The 16578-nt window shown below is 40.4% G+C and overlaps 2 protein-coding genes across 5 annotated transcripts in view; both read right to left on the bottom strand.

Annotated features, from left to right (window-relative positions):
- Positions 1-16578, bottom strand: part of LOC138040831 (uncharacterized) — a 75315-nt gene that overhangs the window by 33013 nt on the left and 25724 nt on the right. For 2 of the 4 annotated variants that reach the window (XM_068886519.1, XM_068886511.1), the window contains exons 4-5: positions 7286-9741; positions 5014-6159 (exon numbers count right to left, since the gene is read on the bottom strand). The exons of 1 other annotated variant lie outside the window; for it this stretch is intronic. In XM_068886519.1, the coding sequence (XP_068742620.1) occupies positions 6117-6159; positions 7286-9741 (2499 nt within the window). In that variant the 3' untranslated portion in view covers positions 5014-6116. Of the gene's footprint in view, positions 1-5013; positions 6160-7285; positions 9742-16578 lie in introns of those variants that run through there. One more of the 4 variants, XR_011130698.1, reaches the window with a different exon arrangement.
- LOC138049520 (uncharacterized) lies at positions 488-4308 on the bottom strand. Its single transcript, XM_068895834.1, has 2 exons — positions 4010-4308; positions 488-2943 (listed from the first exon to the last, which is right to left on the bottom strand). Exons 1-2 carry the CDS (start codon positions 4266-4268, stop codon positions 488-490), a joined length of 2715 nt encoding a protein of 904 aa, XP_068751935.1. The 5' UTR covers positions 4269-4308.

The raw sequence follows: 16578 nt of genomic DNA, 5'->3' as shown, positions 1-16578 counted from the left end.
ACTGTGATTTCTGCCTACTGAAACTGGGACCATGGATTCATTCGTTACAATTATAGTCAATCTATGTCACCTATGACCAATATTTCTGAGACTGAAATGATCATTCGAAGTCCTATTTGTAACTTCTGGCATTTGAATGGTCTGAATCTTTAAAATTTCTGGAAATCTTTCCAAAAAAAAAAATATCAGCTGAAAAAAAAAGGCAAAGCACATACGTGTAGGAAACAACTGATTGTTTTCAAATACTGTATGCTGTGATGTAATGTAAAAAAATTCATAGCTTTATTTCAGCAATAAACTAGGGAAGTTTCAATGAAAATTCTTAAATCTCACTGGCGATGATCACAACTGACATGTAATTTTTAAAACCCTGTTAAAACTTAAAAAATACTGGTCACATGTGAGGAAGATTGACTATAAATTGACTTTAACCTTTCCAAATGTAAGTTAGTTCCCCCTTTTTGATGAGCCACCCCTCAGTCAGGTCTTATTCTTCATGAACAGGGACAGATGTTATGGACATATCCATGGGGACATCCAAAGTGGACACAGAATTAACTGATGAGGTTGGGAAGATACGCGGAAGATTTTTGATGCACTTCTGGCATTCAACTGGTAAGTCATGTGTTGAAAGCTCCTCACCATAATCCCACACCGTAAGTGCTGCAAGGTGCATTAGAGGTGGCACCTGTCCAGTGTCTCTACGCCATCCAATTGTTGTAGGCCTGAATGACCTCTGTTCTTCTAAATTTATAGTTCCTTTTGTCGAAGCTTTCCACTGAAGTTCAAGCTTACGACCTTCAGCTTTAAGAGACTGGATTGTCAGTGATGTGTCTTTGTTCAGTTTCTTTTCCTCCCACGCTTTAGGATAGACATCCTTTCCTCTAAGTGGGGCACTGACTGCACTACCTTTTCTGATGTTGTTGATCTTTTTTCTTGCCTCTTGGAGAAGCTCTGTGGTCAGTAGTTGCCCATAGTCATTCATTCTCTGTTCATGTGTCTGCCTTGCTGTCTCAGTGGTCCTACCATTAGTTTTACCACTGTGAATAGTGTTCTCGACAAATGTTACAGAGGCCTGTTTTGATAGTTCTGACAGGTTGTCATGAAGATAAATTTGGGATAGATTAAACTGTCTTTCAGCAATGACATTGTTCACAGGAATGCTAAAAATGTGCTTGGCATAAAATTCAAAAAGGTGTGGTGTGGTGTCTTTGTTAATAAGACAGCTTTCAGGTGATGTTGCCATTGCTTTAATCTCAGTTAGAAGTTGAGGTTTCTGCAGCTGCCAAATATTGGCCCATTTAACCAGCCCATTTCTGTCCTTAGACACCAATCTCTGAAGATCCTGTCCATAAACTTTTACATTGTTTTCAGGTGCATTTCCTTGATTGCTTTCAGTGGATACAAATTGTATGTCAAGGACCTTCAAAACAGATGACCAGAATGGACTTTGGAATCTTTGATCAGCTCCCATTCCAAACAGCTTGGGAAAGGATAACCACTCAGCACCATGTTCTTTAATTACTTTCAGGGCTTCTTGCAACATGGGCCTCTGCACTTCCTGGTAAAAGTGTTTAATAGCGGCTGGATCTTTCAAAGATAATTGCACTTGCTCTTCTGTTAAAGGAAAATACAGTGATGGACACAGTAACATTTGACTGAGTGTTTCATTGTGCTTGAGAACAGTTGCAGGCCATAGTCGTGCCAGATATCCACTGGAAAAATCAAGTTCCTCGTCACTTGCTTGTGATGAATTAAGAGATGGGATAATGAACTTGTCAAGAAATTCAAATAAGAATTTAATTTGCACTTGGATCATTGGGCAGGAGCTCAGCTTGATGACATTTTGCCAGACTGATGAGTGGTTATCTGACTTTGGCATCCTTTCTAGTATACGCTCTGCAAGCTGAAGACAGGCTTTTCCATACTTTAAATACCATTGTAGCATCTCATGGTAATATGTCCACCTTGTGTCAATAAAGGACTGTGGAAGGGGTGGCTCTTTACTTAAAATTCCCAGTGAAACATACATTGCCTTGTACTGACTTGGGCGTTCATGGTGGAGCCAGGATATCTTGTATAATAATTGCAATATGTGGTTGTTGTTCATATCACCCTTTGCCCCAAACCCAGCCTGGCACATTCTTCGCAACATTATATTAAGTATGTGTGGGTAACAGCCCACAAAAAACATTTCCCTGCCAAACAGTTTGGAGTTGTTTGCAATCAATCCATTTGATTTACCCTTTTGGGTAGAGGCATTGTCCCCAACTAACCCTGAGACATTTGATATGCCAAATGTGTCATGAACAATGTGGAAATCGACATCTGACTGGTGTTTTCCTGACCCACTAGCTACAATGCTGTTAGCAAGAACATAAGCCCTTGGCTTGTTAGTTTCATGGCACCATGTGTGCACCCCCACAATGTGCCTTTCCTCCCCTCCTTTGTTAGAGTCATCACTCCAAACATGAAAATCATATTTGCTGTTTGCAAATCTTTTACACAGAATTAATTTGTCTGCCTCCCCTAAAAGAACATTCCAATCTGACAAAGTAGTTGGGGAAACAATCAGATTTTTTGGGGGACTACAATTAAACAAAATACTGAAAATTAAATGTAATGCAATTGGTGCCTTTTGGTTAGATAAAAGACATGCATGTTGTAAATATCTAATGCAAGCCATGAACATTACACTCCTATGATTTGCTCCATTTTTGCCATGGGCAAATGTATCCACAAGAAAATAACTGTTTAAAACATCTCCTTTTTGTTTGAGTTGGTTTTTCAGTTTTGTTGCAACAGATTTTGCCCCCCTTAGTTTTTTTATTGTGTCGTTTTTCTTCAAGGATGTGGTCTTCAACAATTTGTCTTGCTTTGTAACTTGTTTTTGTAGGGTCAGAGTCTCTTTCTTCAAATCACTGTTCCTTCTTCGCAGAAATACTGAAAACAAGGGAAAAAGTCACACAAAAATTTTATTGACTTGTGGCTTCGAAAACAAATTATTTCATTAAATTCACGTTTTGAAAAGTGTGAGCCTTAAACTCTCTTTTCTACATTTAGATGTGGCTACTTTATTTACTGATGTTTTCTTTCAACCTTTTGAAAGTTTTTCGTCACTGTCGAGAACATTGCTTTTTTTTATCAATTGGAAAGGTATTTACACAGTTCTCTAAGTAAAGGTTTTGTCCTCTTGAACTCAAAATAAGCTTAAATTTATAACTCGAGAAAGGTAAGAAAAGTCTAAAAATTTAAATCTAGATCGCATTCGACATAAGAAGGACTCCTCCGCGGTCCGCACAAAATCATCTACTGTGCCATTTAAAAATATTTTTCACGTTTTTTTCCTCCAAGTAATGTTTCTTTGCGTTAACAGAATTTCTGTGTTGGCATATATCGAAAATGCTTTGTTTCTTTCAGCTCTGCTACATTATTTATTGTCCAAAATAAAAGCAAAGTCTGGATGTACAATTCGCGAATTAACACAGAATTAATATAAACAGCTGCGAAATTCGCTGGAAATTATAACAAGACCTTTTACAGCGGTCAATTATTAAAACATAGTTTTAAGGCGTTTGTTTCAGTCTCTCTAAAGTAAAACTTTCTTTTACCCCATTTTAAGGAGATCACGCTAACGTTTTTCACCCCGCTAGCTACCCGCAAAAATGTACAAAGGATTTTCACTAGCTCCGTGCCTTTTCGAGGTGAAATTATTTTAAAAAACATTCAACGTTGTTTCACTCAAATGTCGATGAATGTCCGTTCTGTGGTCCAGTTGAACTTAACTTTCAACCTCAAGCTTATAAAGCCTTGAAAGGAATTATAACTGTACTGAATGAACAGGCCGGATGCAGGCCAATTGTTTCACGCCAAAATTTGCGTCTGTTTACATTTTCCTTGTTGGGAAGCCCACTCAAAGCAGCCGTAATAAGAAGTATGCCAATTCCAAAAAAAAAAAAAAAAGACTTGAGTTATACATTTACCCATGTTTTCCTTAACCAATGCTTACCTATACTTTTTCGAAGCGTTTGGATTGTCCTTTTGAGTCCTGCATTTTCTGATGTTAGTCGTTTATATTCACGAGAGAGTTTGTCGATCCTCGCAAGCTCGCTTGCAAACTTGAGAAAAACATTTTCCGGAGTTGCTGCTGCTGAATCCTGACCACCAACACTACAACTGTTTTCGTCTGGTTTCTCTTCTGATTTTAGTTTCTTCGCCGGCTGATATTTACTAGAAAACTGCCCGCCGATAAATTTTCTTCGCCCCATTGGCTGACATTTTTTTTCGCAACTTTCGTTGTAAACAATTAACGAAAGCAGCCCGCGTTTCCAGGAAACAGCAGTCTTTCCAGGAAAGTACTCTGCGCATGTCATAAAATTTTGGTGGTTACGGACATAGGGGGAAGGACCCCCTTGCGTGAGGGGTAAACTGAGCTATGAAGCCACTGACGTTGGGAGCTGGTCATTTGTGGGTTTATGAAAAATGGGTATATGGGTCTATGATATATGGAATTTCAGGCTTCTTTACGCAATTGCAAAAATTGCGTTCATAACTGCGAAGATCACAGCGTCACTTGATTTCATATCCACAGTTCATATATGACCCATTTCATATACCATTTCATAGTTGACAAATAAATGTAGCGGCCAATGCCCGCCAAGTAAAGTGATGTAATCCTCGCATCGGAGCCTGGTTCTAGTGGTGCAAACAATCCCGTCGACTCTGTAAAAGTGGAAAAAGAAGACAACCTTCGCAGGCTGTGCCTTCTTTCCAGAAAATTTCTGTTGTTGTCAACCGTTGCATTTGTTTTCCCACCGGAACAACGGTTTTTTTCTGACAAATGGTAAGCGCCCAGGATTTCCAGCTGGCATTCGCCCTATTCTCGCGCGGCCAGAAAAATTGAATTGGATTCTCGCTCGCTGAAAACGCTTGTTATGCAGGTTAAGTGGTGAGGGTGATGTAAGTCCGGTTTATCTTGAGATTGTGACTTCAGTGTAGTGTATTACCCATTAATGGCTTTTTTACCTTTATGGAGACCTTTATTATACCTCTATCATTATTACAATTACAACAGCAATTACGATCACGTTTTATAATCAATTAAGACTAACCAAAAAGTAACGTCCTCTCTGCCCACAAATGGCAGAGCTAATCGAGGCTGGAAGGGGAATACATAAGATTACTTTGACTAGGACTGACACAAATAGCATATTTAGCCATGTTAGAAATAGGAAAATATAACGATCAAGAGGAAAAAACAAATTTATGATATTACAAATTTGGAAATAAGATTCAAGATTCACTCGATGAAATTCTGTCATGCAGTTTTCTTCATTTATTTAATAAAGTTGGCGCATCAACAGAAGCATCCTATGATTTCAAAATATGAAATAGAAGTTCACGTAGTGAAGGCCTCAGTTTTTGTTCGACGAGGTCTCGATTACTTTGGGCAAAAAATCGACAATATCCAAATACGTATTCACTATTTTAACCCTGGATGAAACTTTTATCCATCTATACCGAACTTGCAGTGGCATTCAACTGAGTTAGAACTAACACAATAAATGCCTCTACAGCTGAATCAGCTGAGTTTTATTGCAGCTTAACAAAAAGGCTGAATTGAGCAAACAAGTGTAATTTCACACCCGGCCGGGTTACACATACGAATAAAACGCATATTTAAAAAAAGTTTCAAACTTTCCAGCGGCAAAACTTCAGGTAAAACAATTAGAAAGCAAAGGATTTTTTAGCGCAAATGTGAGATTGTACAACTTTCCTTTCTCAAGGCACGAAAAAAAGACCCAAACTGATTATAAAGAATAAGTTATTATTTATCCACAGTTCTAATCGTAAACGTATCCACATTCGTCGCCAATTTACAGCGACCTGAATCGGTTAAAAAAAAAACAAGCTAACTTACTGAAACGCGACCAACAAAGTGTATGCTGTTACACCATTCGTCTGCAAAAAATCCTACCACATCTACTACAGATCAGGAAACACTGTACAGCTCTGCCAGTATGAAACAGAGCTCAAAATATGTACAAGTTTTCTCTTGTATTTGTCCAGAAGACGCGCCAGGAAACTTTGCGGTCACAATCGTCACTGTTGTTTCTTCAGATGATCAGACAACAAGAAACTCGCTCCTGACACTTGGACCTGCAGGAAAAGTAACAAATATTAATTCAACTGATTGATCAAATTGTCAATCGAAGGAGATAAAGGTGTCACGTTTTTAGTATATTTGTGAGTGAAAGAGAAAACGTAAGCTCGTCGTATTTTAAATTTTTGCCTCTTGCTTCTTCTAGCAAACGCAGTAGGGAAATTGAGCATCGCATTCGCACCAACGGCAAACCTCTAGCTGAATGTTTGATTTTGACGAAAAATCAAAGAATTTGCCGCAACCATTGACCTGTTATCTACAGATACTGCCAACAACTTCTCAAGAACAGGACCCAACATGAAACATTAAATTTTTATTCTTTTCTGCCGGTTCCCGCTTATCGTTTTACGTGAAGGCAATAATAAACCCGTCAGCTGCATTATTGTCACCATCAAAGGATAGAAAGCTAAGGGGCAAGGAGCAACTAGTCTCGAAAAGGCAAATTAGTCTCGCCAAATTAGGAGCTTTTCACATTCAAAGGTGACAGTCCAATCCCGGCCCACTCGTAACTGTCATTTCGGCTACGCCATGGTGATGACGCCCAAGTAGCTGTCAAAACAGCTGTCCAAGGTTGCCAAATGCCCAGTGTCAAATCCCTGTACACATGCGCAAGATATTGGCCTGATTATTGTGTTTGTCAAATTATTGTGTGACCACCAATGCTTTAATTGTTTTTGTATCTGTTATTAACGGGATTTACTCAAAAGAGTATCAACCCACCAATAAGCACCTTATCCATCAACATAACGGTCGATATGTGAACACAATTTTAGCGGCTCTTATCCAAAGAACATATACACTGTAAGTGTAAGGAGCGGGATTCTCGCGCTAATTAAGAGATGCGAAAATGAGCCCACAAGCAGACTACGCAACACAGTAATGTAAGCTCATATCACCCTATATGGGAACAAAAACACACATCTATGCAACCACTAACTTTTGATAACAATGCTTTGTTGGCTACCTTGTAGTGCATACAGAAGATTTCAGTGTGGGTCGTGTGGTCATTTGCCGAACAGTATTCGCTCATAGTGCTGCTGGCCACGACAGCGGGCACATCATTTGAAAGACGACATGCATTTTAAGAATACTTGGCTCTCAAACAACAAATTGCCAACTTACCTTTTGTCCACACTGCTGAGTGTCTTTTCTCCCGGGTGTTTTACCTTGATAATTTTGAAGTCCAACCCTAGCTTTGAACAAATGGCAATGATATCTCCACTGGAAAAAGTTTCTAAACGGTATGGCTCATCCACACCAACACCCATAACACAGAGTAGATTTCCAGACCTGACGTTGAACATCTTAAGGCAGGCGTCATTCAGAAAAACACATTCCTCGTCACTGATGAATTTACAACTCTTAACGGGGTCATCACTCAATTTAACACGCAAGTTACCAGAAACTGCATCGAGAACGTATACACCATTTAACTCATGAACAACAATAAATTGACCCTCGAGAGAAAATGATCCCCTCACACAAAACAAACTGTTACCAGAGAGTGCACACCATCGCGATTCCGTTTTACCCAGTTGCTTCAATTCAATGAACTTTTGCCCGTCGTCACTTGAGGCAAACAACTGGAGGTCCCTGTAGCAAGCAATCAACTTATGCTGCAGTTTAAACGTTACCACATACTCTCTACCAACAGTACCTAAAATGACCCCATCTCCCGTTTTAGATGATATGCATGCCACCTGATCATCTGAAATAGGAAAGAGAGCATCCGCGCCGAACATCCATCGTCGCATGCAGACTGACAAATCCAAGTTCCAAAGCTCAAGAGTGCTCGCAGTTGCAAGTAAAATTCCATCTTTCAAAGCTACGAACTCAATGAGGAGGACACTTTCAAACTCTTTCTGTCCCTTAAGTTCCCAACTCGAAACGTCCCAAGCCATGATAATTTGACGTTTGAACGATCCCAGTCCGACCGACACGTCTGCATAAACAATCTCGCCGGAAAACGAGAATCGGAGAGATTGGACTTCTTGGAATTCTGTGTTCTTCCTTCGTGGATTTCGATAAACCATTTCAATGTAATCTCCATGTACAATGTAGTTCCTTAAAAGAGATTGGCTATTAAGTACTACGTCAGAAAAACGGAATGGATCCTGTAAACTCACAGGATCTCCTAACAAAAAGCCACCGATTCTTTGGGATTCTAGCTCAAAGGAATTCCAACTGGAAAAATAAACAATATCCATCGAATAGTGATCCTCAGGCCCCTCAGTGACTCTCAAACAAAACCACTTGTTAGACCCGGCAAAACCTACAACACGTGAACACCAAAGAAACCGACTGTCTGATGAGAACCTAATCATTCCACACACGGAGTCTAAAGCTGCCTCTGCTAGAGTTGAAAAACCATTTTGCCGGTCAACTAAACAAACAAAGCCAGTTAAATGGCAAATCGCCACGAGCTTTCCATCTCGGGATATCGCAAAGGATAAAATATCGTTATCTCTGGTGAGACGATCAATCTCCCTGCCATCGTTTAGATTCCACACGATAAGACATTTTGCATCGTCGGGACAATCAGACAACATCTCGTCGCCGAAAATAGAACAGACAGAAAAACTGCACTTACTGGTGGGAAAAAGAGGCTTCAAGTCTCCATTAAAGGAATAAGCATGGCTTAAAACTCCTGGCAAGATGACTTCCTTGGTAGGATGAAATACCACTGAACGGTAAAAAGCATATACAGTGGACCTATGATAATCTGCTGGTTGGTATGCATGATTGGTATCGATGATTCTCCTTCTACCACAGAGAGAGTCCCAACAGAGTCTTAGTTTGCAATAACGTTTCCATTTGAGGTTACCAGAGGCAAGTGACCACAACTGAATGGATCCATCGAGGCACTCACAAACCATGTATTCTAAGCTAGGGGACACATCGAAACAACGAGCATCTGAACAAAAATGAAACCGAGTTTGAACAGCTCCTTGAGGGACATTTTTGGTTAAGTACTCCATGTAAGGCCTATCGGAATACTTGGTCTCCAGAAGCTGACGGGAGTCAGAAGATAGTTTACTACTTCCTTCATTCAACAAGCATTGAAATATAGTAAAGGGATACTCCTCTAAGGTTAGACGGTATTTCTTTAAAACAACCAATAATGACGAAAGGGTCTCACAACAATGGGCTGATATCGTTTTCAACCCACCGTGTTTTATTAAACAGACAACATCTTCTGCGACTGTTGCCATGTTCAGACAAATCTTTGCGTACAAAACCTCTGGGTCTAACACATAGTTTCCAACCACTTGTTCAAGGCTGCAGGATTTCGTGTCTTGGTCTAACTGTAGCATGTGCTGAACACCATGTTCCAAAGCATACCTTGTAGTGTCAGTGAAGGATTGTGAGTTGCTAACACCTTTTCTCTTTAACTCGTCAATTTCGTTAGAGGAAAGAGTAGAAAGGATCTTATGGCCTTCCATTTCCTCCACGCTGAAAATGTGCTGCTCGTAGCGTGACTTGTCTGTCAACCAGTCCTTGACTGATTTATGAAAGAAATGAATACGGTTATCGTGAACAGGAAGGAGTGATGACACAATGGCAATGGCTTTGCTCACCTTTCGCATAACAGTCGTGGACAACAAGTCCTTGCACAACAATTTAGGAACAAAACCCAATGGTAGTGGTTCCCTCGCTGCTGCAATTGCACTCAGGAAACAAAGAAATTGCTCTTCAGTTATGTTCAGTTCCTCACACAAGTCTTGCTCCAGCCGTTGGAAATACGACTGGTATACATACGAGATGCCTGTCGGAAGGGTTTTGTCTACTTGTTCCAAGGTAAGTATGGTTGAACTCTTGGCCCTTATAAAATCTACCAAAAACTGGGCACACAGAAAGACTCCCTCTGACTTCTGCACGAGATCATCTAAGACAAGCTCGCGCCTTTCAACTTCTAATAAATCGCTCAGAGTTCGTTCAAAGTAAAAACGAATGTCTTCCAAGTTGTCTTCATCTTTTCCCTCCAGTACCAGTGGCTGCAAATCTTTCAGGCTGTCCCAAATGTTAACTTCAGGTCGCGTCGTCACAAAAAATCGAATCCAAAGTGGCAGATTCTTAAAAAACCTAGCAATCACGTCAAGAAGATCATTTCGTCCTTGGTGTTCACCTTCATCTAAAGCATCTATTACCACAAGAAATGTAAAAGCTGGATCTGCTACGCTGTTCAGAGGTTCAAAAAACAGCAAACCAAACAGATCTGCGACTTCCATGTCATTGATCTCTACACCTAGATTTCCGGAAAGCTGTTCAACAAGAGCTTTCTTGTACTCTGGAAGACAGCCTGAGAGGTGAAAGGCTAAAGACTGCAGCATCACCTTGGGATTTCTATGGCGTGGTCTCTCATGGTGACAAAAATGGCTCCCCGCCAATCTTTTAGCTCCTTGCATTCTTCTGCACATCTCAGCAGCCATGACAGATTTCCCCATCCCTGCATTTGCGCTGAGCACCAAGACACAATTTGGAGAGCTTGCGTCATCCAACCAGCCGTTGATTTTAGCAAAGAAGACTCACGGGTTCCTTCCAAATATCTGTTTCCATAATATCTCATGTCAAGTTGGGTGTCAATCTTAGCAAGTTTTTTTAGGATTTTATCTTCCTGATCAGTGTTGTGTTGTGTCTCACGAATTTCAGTAACAATTTGGTGTATGTCTTCAATCACGGAATTGCCCTCCTCAACCGTCTCTTGGGTTGTTGACTGCTGGATTCGCAAGTCTTTAAGGATAGATTTGTTTTCCTCGACGTTCTTTTTGACCGTGTTTTGAAGCTGACGCGTGTCATTAAGTTGAGTCTTCAGATCCCTTTCACTCTCTGCCCAGTCCCGTAAAACGTCGAGATAATCCTCCTCTCCACATTTCTCCACCTTCAATCGATCAATCTCTGGCTGACTTAACCCAAGAGACACTAAAACGGCACTAATTTCTTTCCACAGAGCATTGAACGTTGGTGCATTCACACCAGTGGTTGTCACATGCCCATACACTTGATTACGGAAAAACTTAATGCGAGCAAGGTTTGCCTCATGAGAGGTGTCACTTGGAGCTGGTTTGCAATGCCATCCTGTGTGGGGAGGGGTAAGTCCACAAATGTTGGTCAGAAGGAGGAACAGAAGAGTTATATCAAAGGTGTTGGAGTCCGGAGCAACTCCGCCACCAGGGAATAGCTTGTCCCACTGGTGACCATTGAGAATTCTTCTTCGTAAAAGGTTGTTAAGGATGGAATAACAAGAATTAAGATCAGCTGCTAACTTTGCAGAAGGGTGATGAGTGTCAAAAACACTTCTCAGTACAGTTGTTCCACCATCAATAATAAGTCGAGTGAGCTTAGCTCCATTTGTCTTCTCTTCTGAGCTGGCCAAGGGACCAGGTGTGGCCATAGTTAACCAAACCACTAATTTTTCACATTGTATCTGCATGGAAAAGAAAAATAATTACTTGATTGCCTAATTGGTTTCGATTGAGTCTTCATCAGAAACTAATAAAATGTAAGTGACTGCATTAAAAATTATCACCAACCATTATCTTTAATTAAGGAATGTAACTGCATTGCGTATGATTCACAACCGCAAAAAGCTAAAAAATCGAGGATCAAATTAATGCCTTTAGGATCAGTTAAACAAGAATGACCTTTGGTTTCTACCCCCAAAAATGAATGAAATTGATCCACAAGTACCTACTGAACTACAATGAGGTATCAGTCCAGTGCAAAAGAACAATGTTGAATGGCTCTGCACATAATTGTTCCACGAAAACGTTTTGTCCCACTGGAACCTTTACCACACATTCGTATTTTGGGAGCGTTAAACATTAAAATACGAAGTCTTTTTGAACTGGCGTGATGTGCGCATATCGTGGAACAAGTCAAACTCGCAGCTGCCTTTAGCACTCTGTGAAGGCGGCCCGCTGAGATATCCCCAACAGTAGTGAGTCCAAATAGTCTGTGTGAGAAGTTTCTTTCTTCTTCGTTTCTTCATCATTTCTTACTAAGTGATTTACTACAAAACACTGTTTGGTATATTGCTGAAAGTCAAGATCAGACTTCATTACTACCCCACTTTTTCTCCAGACGTCTTCTCTTTCTCTTAACTTGTAGAATATTAGCAGTGAACCACGGTGAAAGTGGGCGTACTAAAACAGACCGTTGTTTTAAAGATGGATAGGTATCCAATCATGACACTAAAACAATGTACTATTTAAGCAGTAGAGGACGTTTTCCGTGTTTCCATAGCCTCATCTAAACGGGAGGGGGAATTGGGAGAATTCAAGACAGTTGTGCAAACCCGAGACGTAGTCGAGGATTTGCATAACTGTTGAGAATTCTCCCAACTCCCCCGAGTGTTCAGATGAGGCTATGCAAACACAGAAAAAAGTCCTCTATTCCTTTTATAAAATATTTCTGGAAGATAATTCGACAAATGAAAGAAAATACTGGTTTTTTAACTTCTTGATTGAAACAGATTTTCTTGATACACGCTCATATTTCTTACCAGCCAATCAAAACGCGCGTCTGACAATACATAACCAATCAAACTGCGTGTGATGTCACAGCCGTGTTTGCATACCCTCATCTAAAGACAGCTATTGACCAATGAGAGTGCGGGTACTATCCTAATTATTTTATAATATGTGAGTCAGCAAAAGCAGACACGTGGATATCATGATAAGACTTAAACAAGTCAGAGTATGAAAGGCCAGAAGTAAAGTCGTCAATATTAACAGGAGGAAAGGTATCTTAGCAGGACGTTGTAATAGCCAGTAGCTAGGAGTTTGCACTGTACCGCCAGATGATCAGATATACCAGAATCAGAGATCATGTGGTTAAGTCCCTGGGAAGTCGATCGCCACTTTTGGTAATTACCAAATCAAGAATGTGACCATGTGCACGAGTAGTGGAGGATATATTCTGAACCAAATTATATGCCTGAATCAAATCAATAAATCGACGAGATATCCTGTCATCAGTAGTATCTGCATTCAAGTTAAAGTCATCAGTCAGCAGGCGGTGGCCAGAATAGGTAGCCGAACGCCAAATATAATACAAAAACAATAACTGAATGCTCGACGTCTGTAAACCACAATCAAACGTACAAGAAAACAATTTTATTTGAAGCTCAACATGTTTAAATGAGAAATAGTTTGCAGGAGGATAAGTCTGCACGTCCCGAAACAGCCGAGAAGCCGTCCAGTGCAAACATGAATGAAAATGTAGCAAGTAGCCAAATGTTTGACGGAATCAACCTTGAGCATATATACTCCAAGTTCAAAGACAAGTGCGAATGTCTTGGCTGTCTTGGAGCCCCATTACTGCTGGAAGTTGATAAAGATGTTAATTAAATCAGTATACGTACGGGGCGATCCCAAAGTAGTCTACCACCATGGCCTTGATTAGTATGTTACATGCCTTAGTCCCTTAGAACTGAAGGGAATGGGGCGACAGTGAGAAATATGTTACTTGACTATCGTAAGGCGTTCGATTTTATTGACCATAGTAACTGACAAGTTATGTAAATTAGATATATCCCACAGTACGTGTTGTTAACTGGATCACAGATTTCCTTTCGGAAGGGTTCCAACACATTAAGTTAGTTAAGGGCTGTTTTTCCGAGTGGGGTTTAGTCCCCTCCGGGGTACCAAAGGGAACCAAATTGGGCCCGTGGTTATTTGTTTTGATGATCAATGATTTAGATATCAAATCACATTTTTAATGGAAATTTGTCGATGACACCACAGCGAGGGGGCCTCGGAGGTAATCCATAAAGGAAATGTTAGCAACGCCCAGGGTATAACCGATGAAGTGATCGAATGGTCCCGTAATAACAGAGTTATTCTCAATCCAGACAAATGCAAAGAGCTCAGAATCTCGTTTACCCGGAATCCTGAGCCCTTTGAAGCGGTGACCATCGACGGTAATGAAATCGAAGTGGTCAATAGCGCCGAGTTGTTAATGCTAACTATAAGTGACGACCTAACCTGGAACGCCCATGTGAACGAGGTAGTCAAGAAAGCTAGTAAGAAATCATATTTCCTAGTGCAGCTCAAACGGGCTCGACTACCTCCTTCAGACCTAGTTCTCTTTTATCTGTCGCGCGTAAGATCCACCGTAGACTACACCGTACCAGTATTTTATCAAGCCCTTCCGCAATATCTAAAAAGGGATCTCGTGCGTATCCCCAGCACGAGCTACAATAATGCCTGCAGATTTTTGGGCGTAACGACAATAGTCAAGCACCATAGTCTACTATGCAGTAAACTGTTCGACAACATATTAGCTGACCCAAATCATGAGCTAAACAGTTTACCGCCACAAAAGAATCACGCGAAGTATATTCTACGAAACAACCGCCGTTTCATTTTACCTTGTGTGAACACCAACAGGACTAATAACACTTTGATATTTTCAATGGCCCGCCAATGCAATGCGTCTTCGCACAACTCCTAGATTGTTTCTTAAAAAGTTGTAAGTATAAGAATGGAAACGTTTTTTATAACCAATTGTAATTATATTTATCTTGTTAGTATAGCTTTGTTATAATTACTTATATCTTGATTCTTATTGACTATATATTTTTAAATAGTGTATTATATCTATTATACCATTGTAAAAAATTACTTATTTCAGCCCTCGGGCTGCGATGTGGTTTTAAATAAACTATTTATGTATCTATCTGTATAGAAGCCATTAAGAAGAGTTCCCGAAGATATGAGAAAGCCACTGAAAGAATGTCTTGCTGACCTTGAAGCTAAAGGTGTCATAGAGAAGGTAGAAAGACCTACAGAATGGGTAAACTCTGTTGTGGTTGCAAATAAAGCTAATGGCAAGCTGCGCCTTTGCCTGCACCCAAAGCCCTTGAACAAAGCACTAAAGAGGTGTCATTTCCCAATGCCAGTTATTGAAGACACCATACCAGAGTTGAGCAAAGCGAACATTTTCACAAAAGTGGATTGCAAGGATGGTTATTGACGGACATTACTAAACAACGAAACACCGAAACAGCGAAACGAAGCACCAAAACACCATGTATGACCCCACCATGATACATTGAATACTAACCGCCAAAGGTTGGATTTGAAATTAAATATCGTTTTCGGCCTAATTGAGTCTAAAACGTCATTGCTCCTAATCTCAGTCTTAATCTGAATCCTAATCTTAATCTCATTGAATTAGGAGCAGTAACGTTTTAGGCCTAATTAGGCCTGAAACGATATTTAATCTCAAATGCAACCTTTTTCGGTTAGTATTCAATGTATAGTGGGGTCATACATGGTGTTTTGGTGCTTCGTTTCGCTGTTTCACTGTTTTCGTGGTTTAGTAATACCCGTTATTGGCAGATACAGGAGAGAGATCTCTTCTGTCGACCTTTCCCACACCCTTTGGCAGGTATAAATGGAATTGCATGCCCTTCGGGATTTAGCCTGCGAGCAGTTGGTTTCTCCTACGCTTACTGAGAGAGAAACCTCTGCGAGCAACCGTTAGTTTCTTTGAGTGAGCCGCCGGCCAGCACCAAGGACGAATAAATTAAATTTCAACTTGTAAAACGAGTTAGTAAACTTGTTTTGGCGCTTGCGCGTGCATTCAGCTACGGAACTACTGCTTTTGGGTGAGCCTACTGAGTAGATAAGACGAAGTGATGTCAAATACATCATGCGAGGTGTGACGTCTTCGCACATGCTCGACAAAAAATCAAACGGTTGCTTGAAGTGAATGTCGATTACAACAGGAGGTAAAGTCCTTTCTCAGTATGTTTCTCTTGGCAATCATTTCTTGGTCTTAGTAAGATTAATTGTCATCCCACTGTTATTTTCCCAAGTAAGGATATTCTCTACTTCTGGACGCCCGCAGACATCATTTGCCTATACCATAATGCCCAAAGCTAAATCATCAGCTTACTTTTGTTGTTGACCGGGCTAATGTCGTTCAACATAACAGAACAAAACAGGACCCATAATGGTTCCCTGAGGAACACCCCTGTTTCGCTAGTAAATCGATATCAGAATCAGTCACAAAGTACTTGATAATTGGCGCCTTGTTACATAAAGAGCGGGCATATGCATTTAGAAGGCAGACGTTTGAAGTTGATTCATTCTGGAAAGTATGCATCGGGTAATGAAGTAGGCTGTATATAAACAGATGAAAGAAGGGGGTAGTTTCTAAAGAAACTGTGGTGCTGCGTCGGTGGGGAAGTAGTATACAAAAATTTGGTTTTATCAACGTTTCGAGCGTTAGCCCTTCGTCAGAGCGAATCGAAGAATTGTTGGTTACGAGTAGTTTTTATAGTAGAGTAGGAGCTACGCTATTGGTGGTAATATGGCAACGTGAAAAATAGGAATATATTAGTTAAATGAAAAGCGATCATTAATACCGTGAGGATTAAGGGTGCCGATTTGGAAGATGAATCTATG

This window comes from Montipora capricornis, chromosome 1, assembly GCF_036669925.1.
Source record: "Montipora capricornis isolate CH-2021 chromosome 1, ASM3666992v2, whole genome shotgun sequence".
Classification (NCBI taxonomy): domain Eukaryota; kingdom Metazoa; phylum Cnidaria; class Anthozoa; order Scleractinia; family Acroporidae; genus Montipora; species Montipora capricornis.
Note: the sequence above shows the minus strand (reverse complement) of the source record. Positions and strands in the feature narration are given on the sequence as shown.

Coding starts and splice junctions, on each gene's coding strand:
- LOC138049520 (XM_068895834.1), bottom strand. CDS start 4,268: ATGGGGCGAAGAAAATTTATCGGCGGGCAGTTTTCTAGTAAATATCAG. Junction 2,944..4,009: donor AACGCTTCGAAAAAGTATAG/GTAAGCATTGGT, acceptor CCTTGTTTTCAG/TATTTCTGCGAAGAAGGAAC.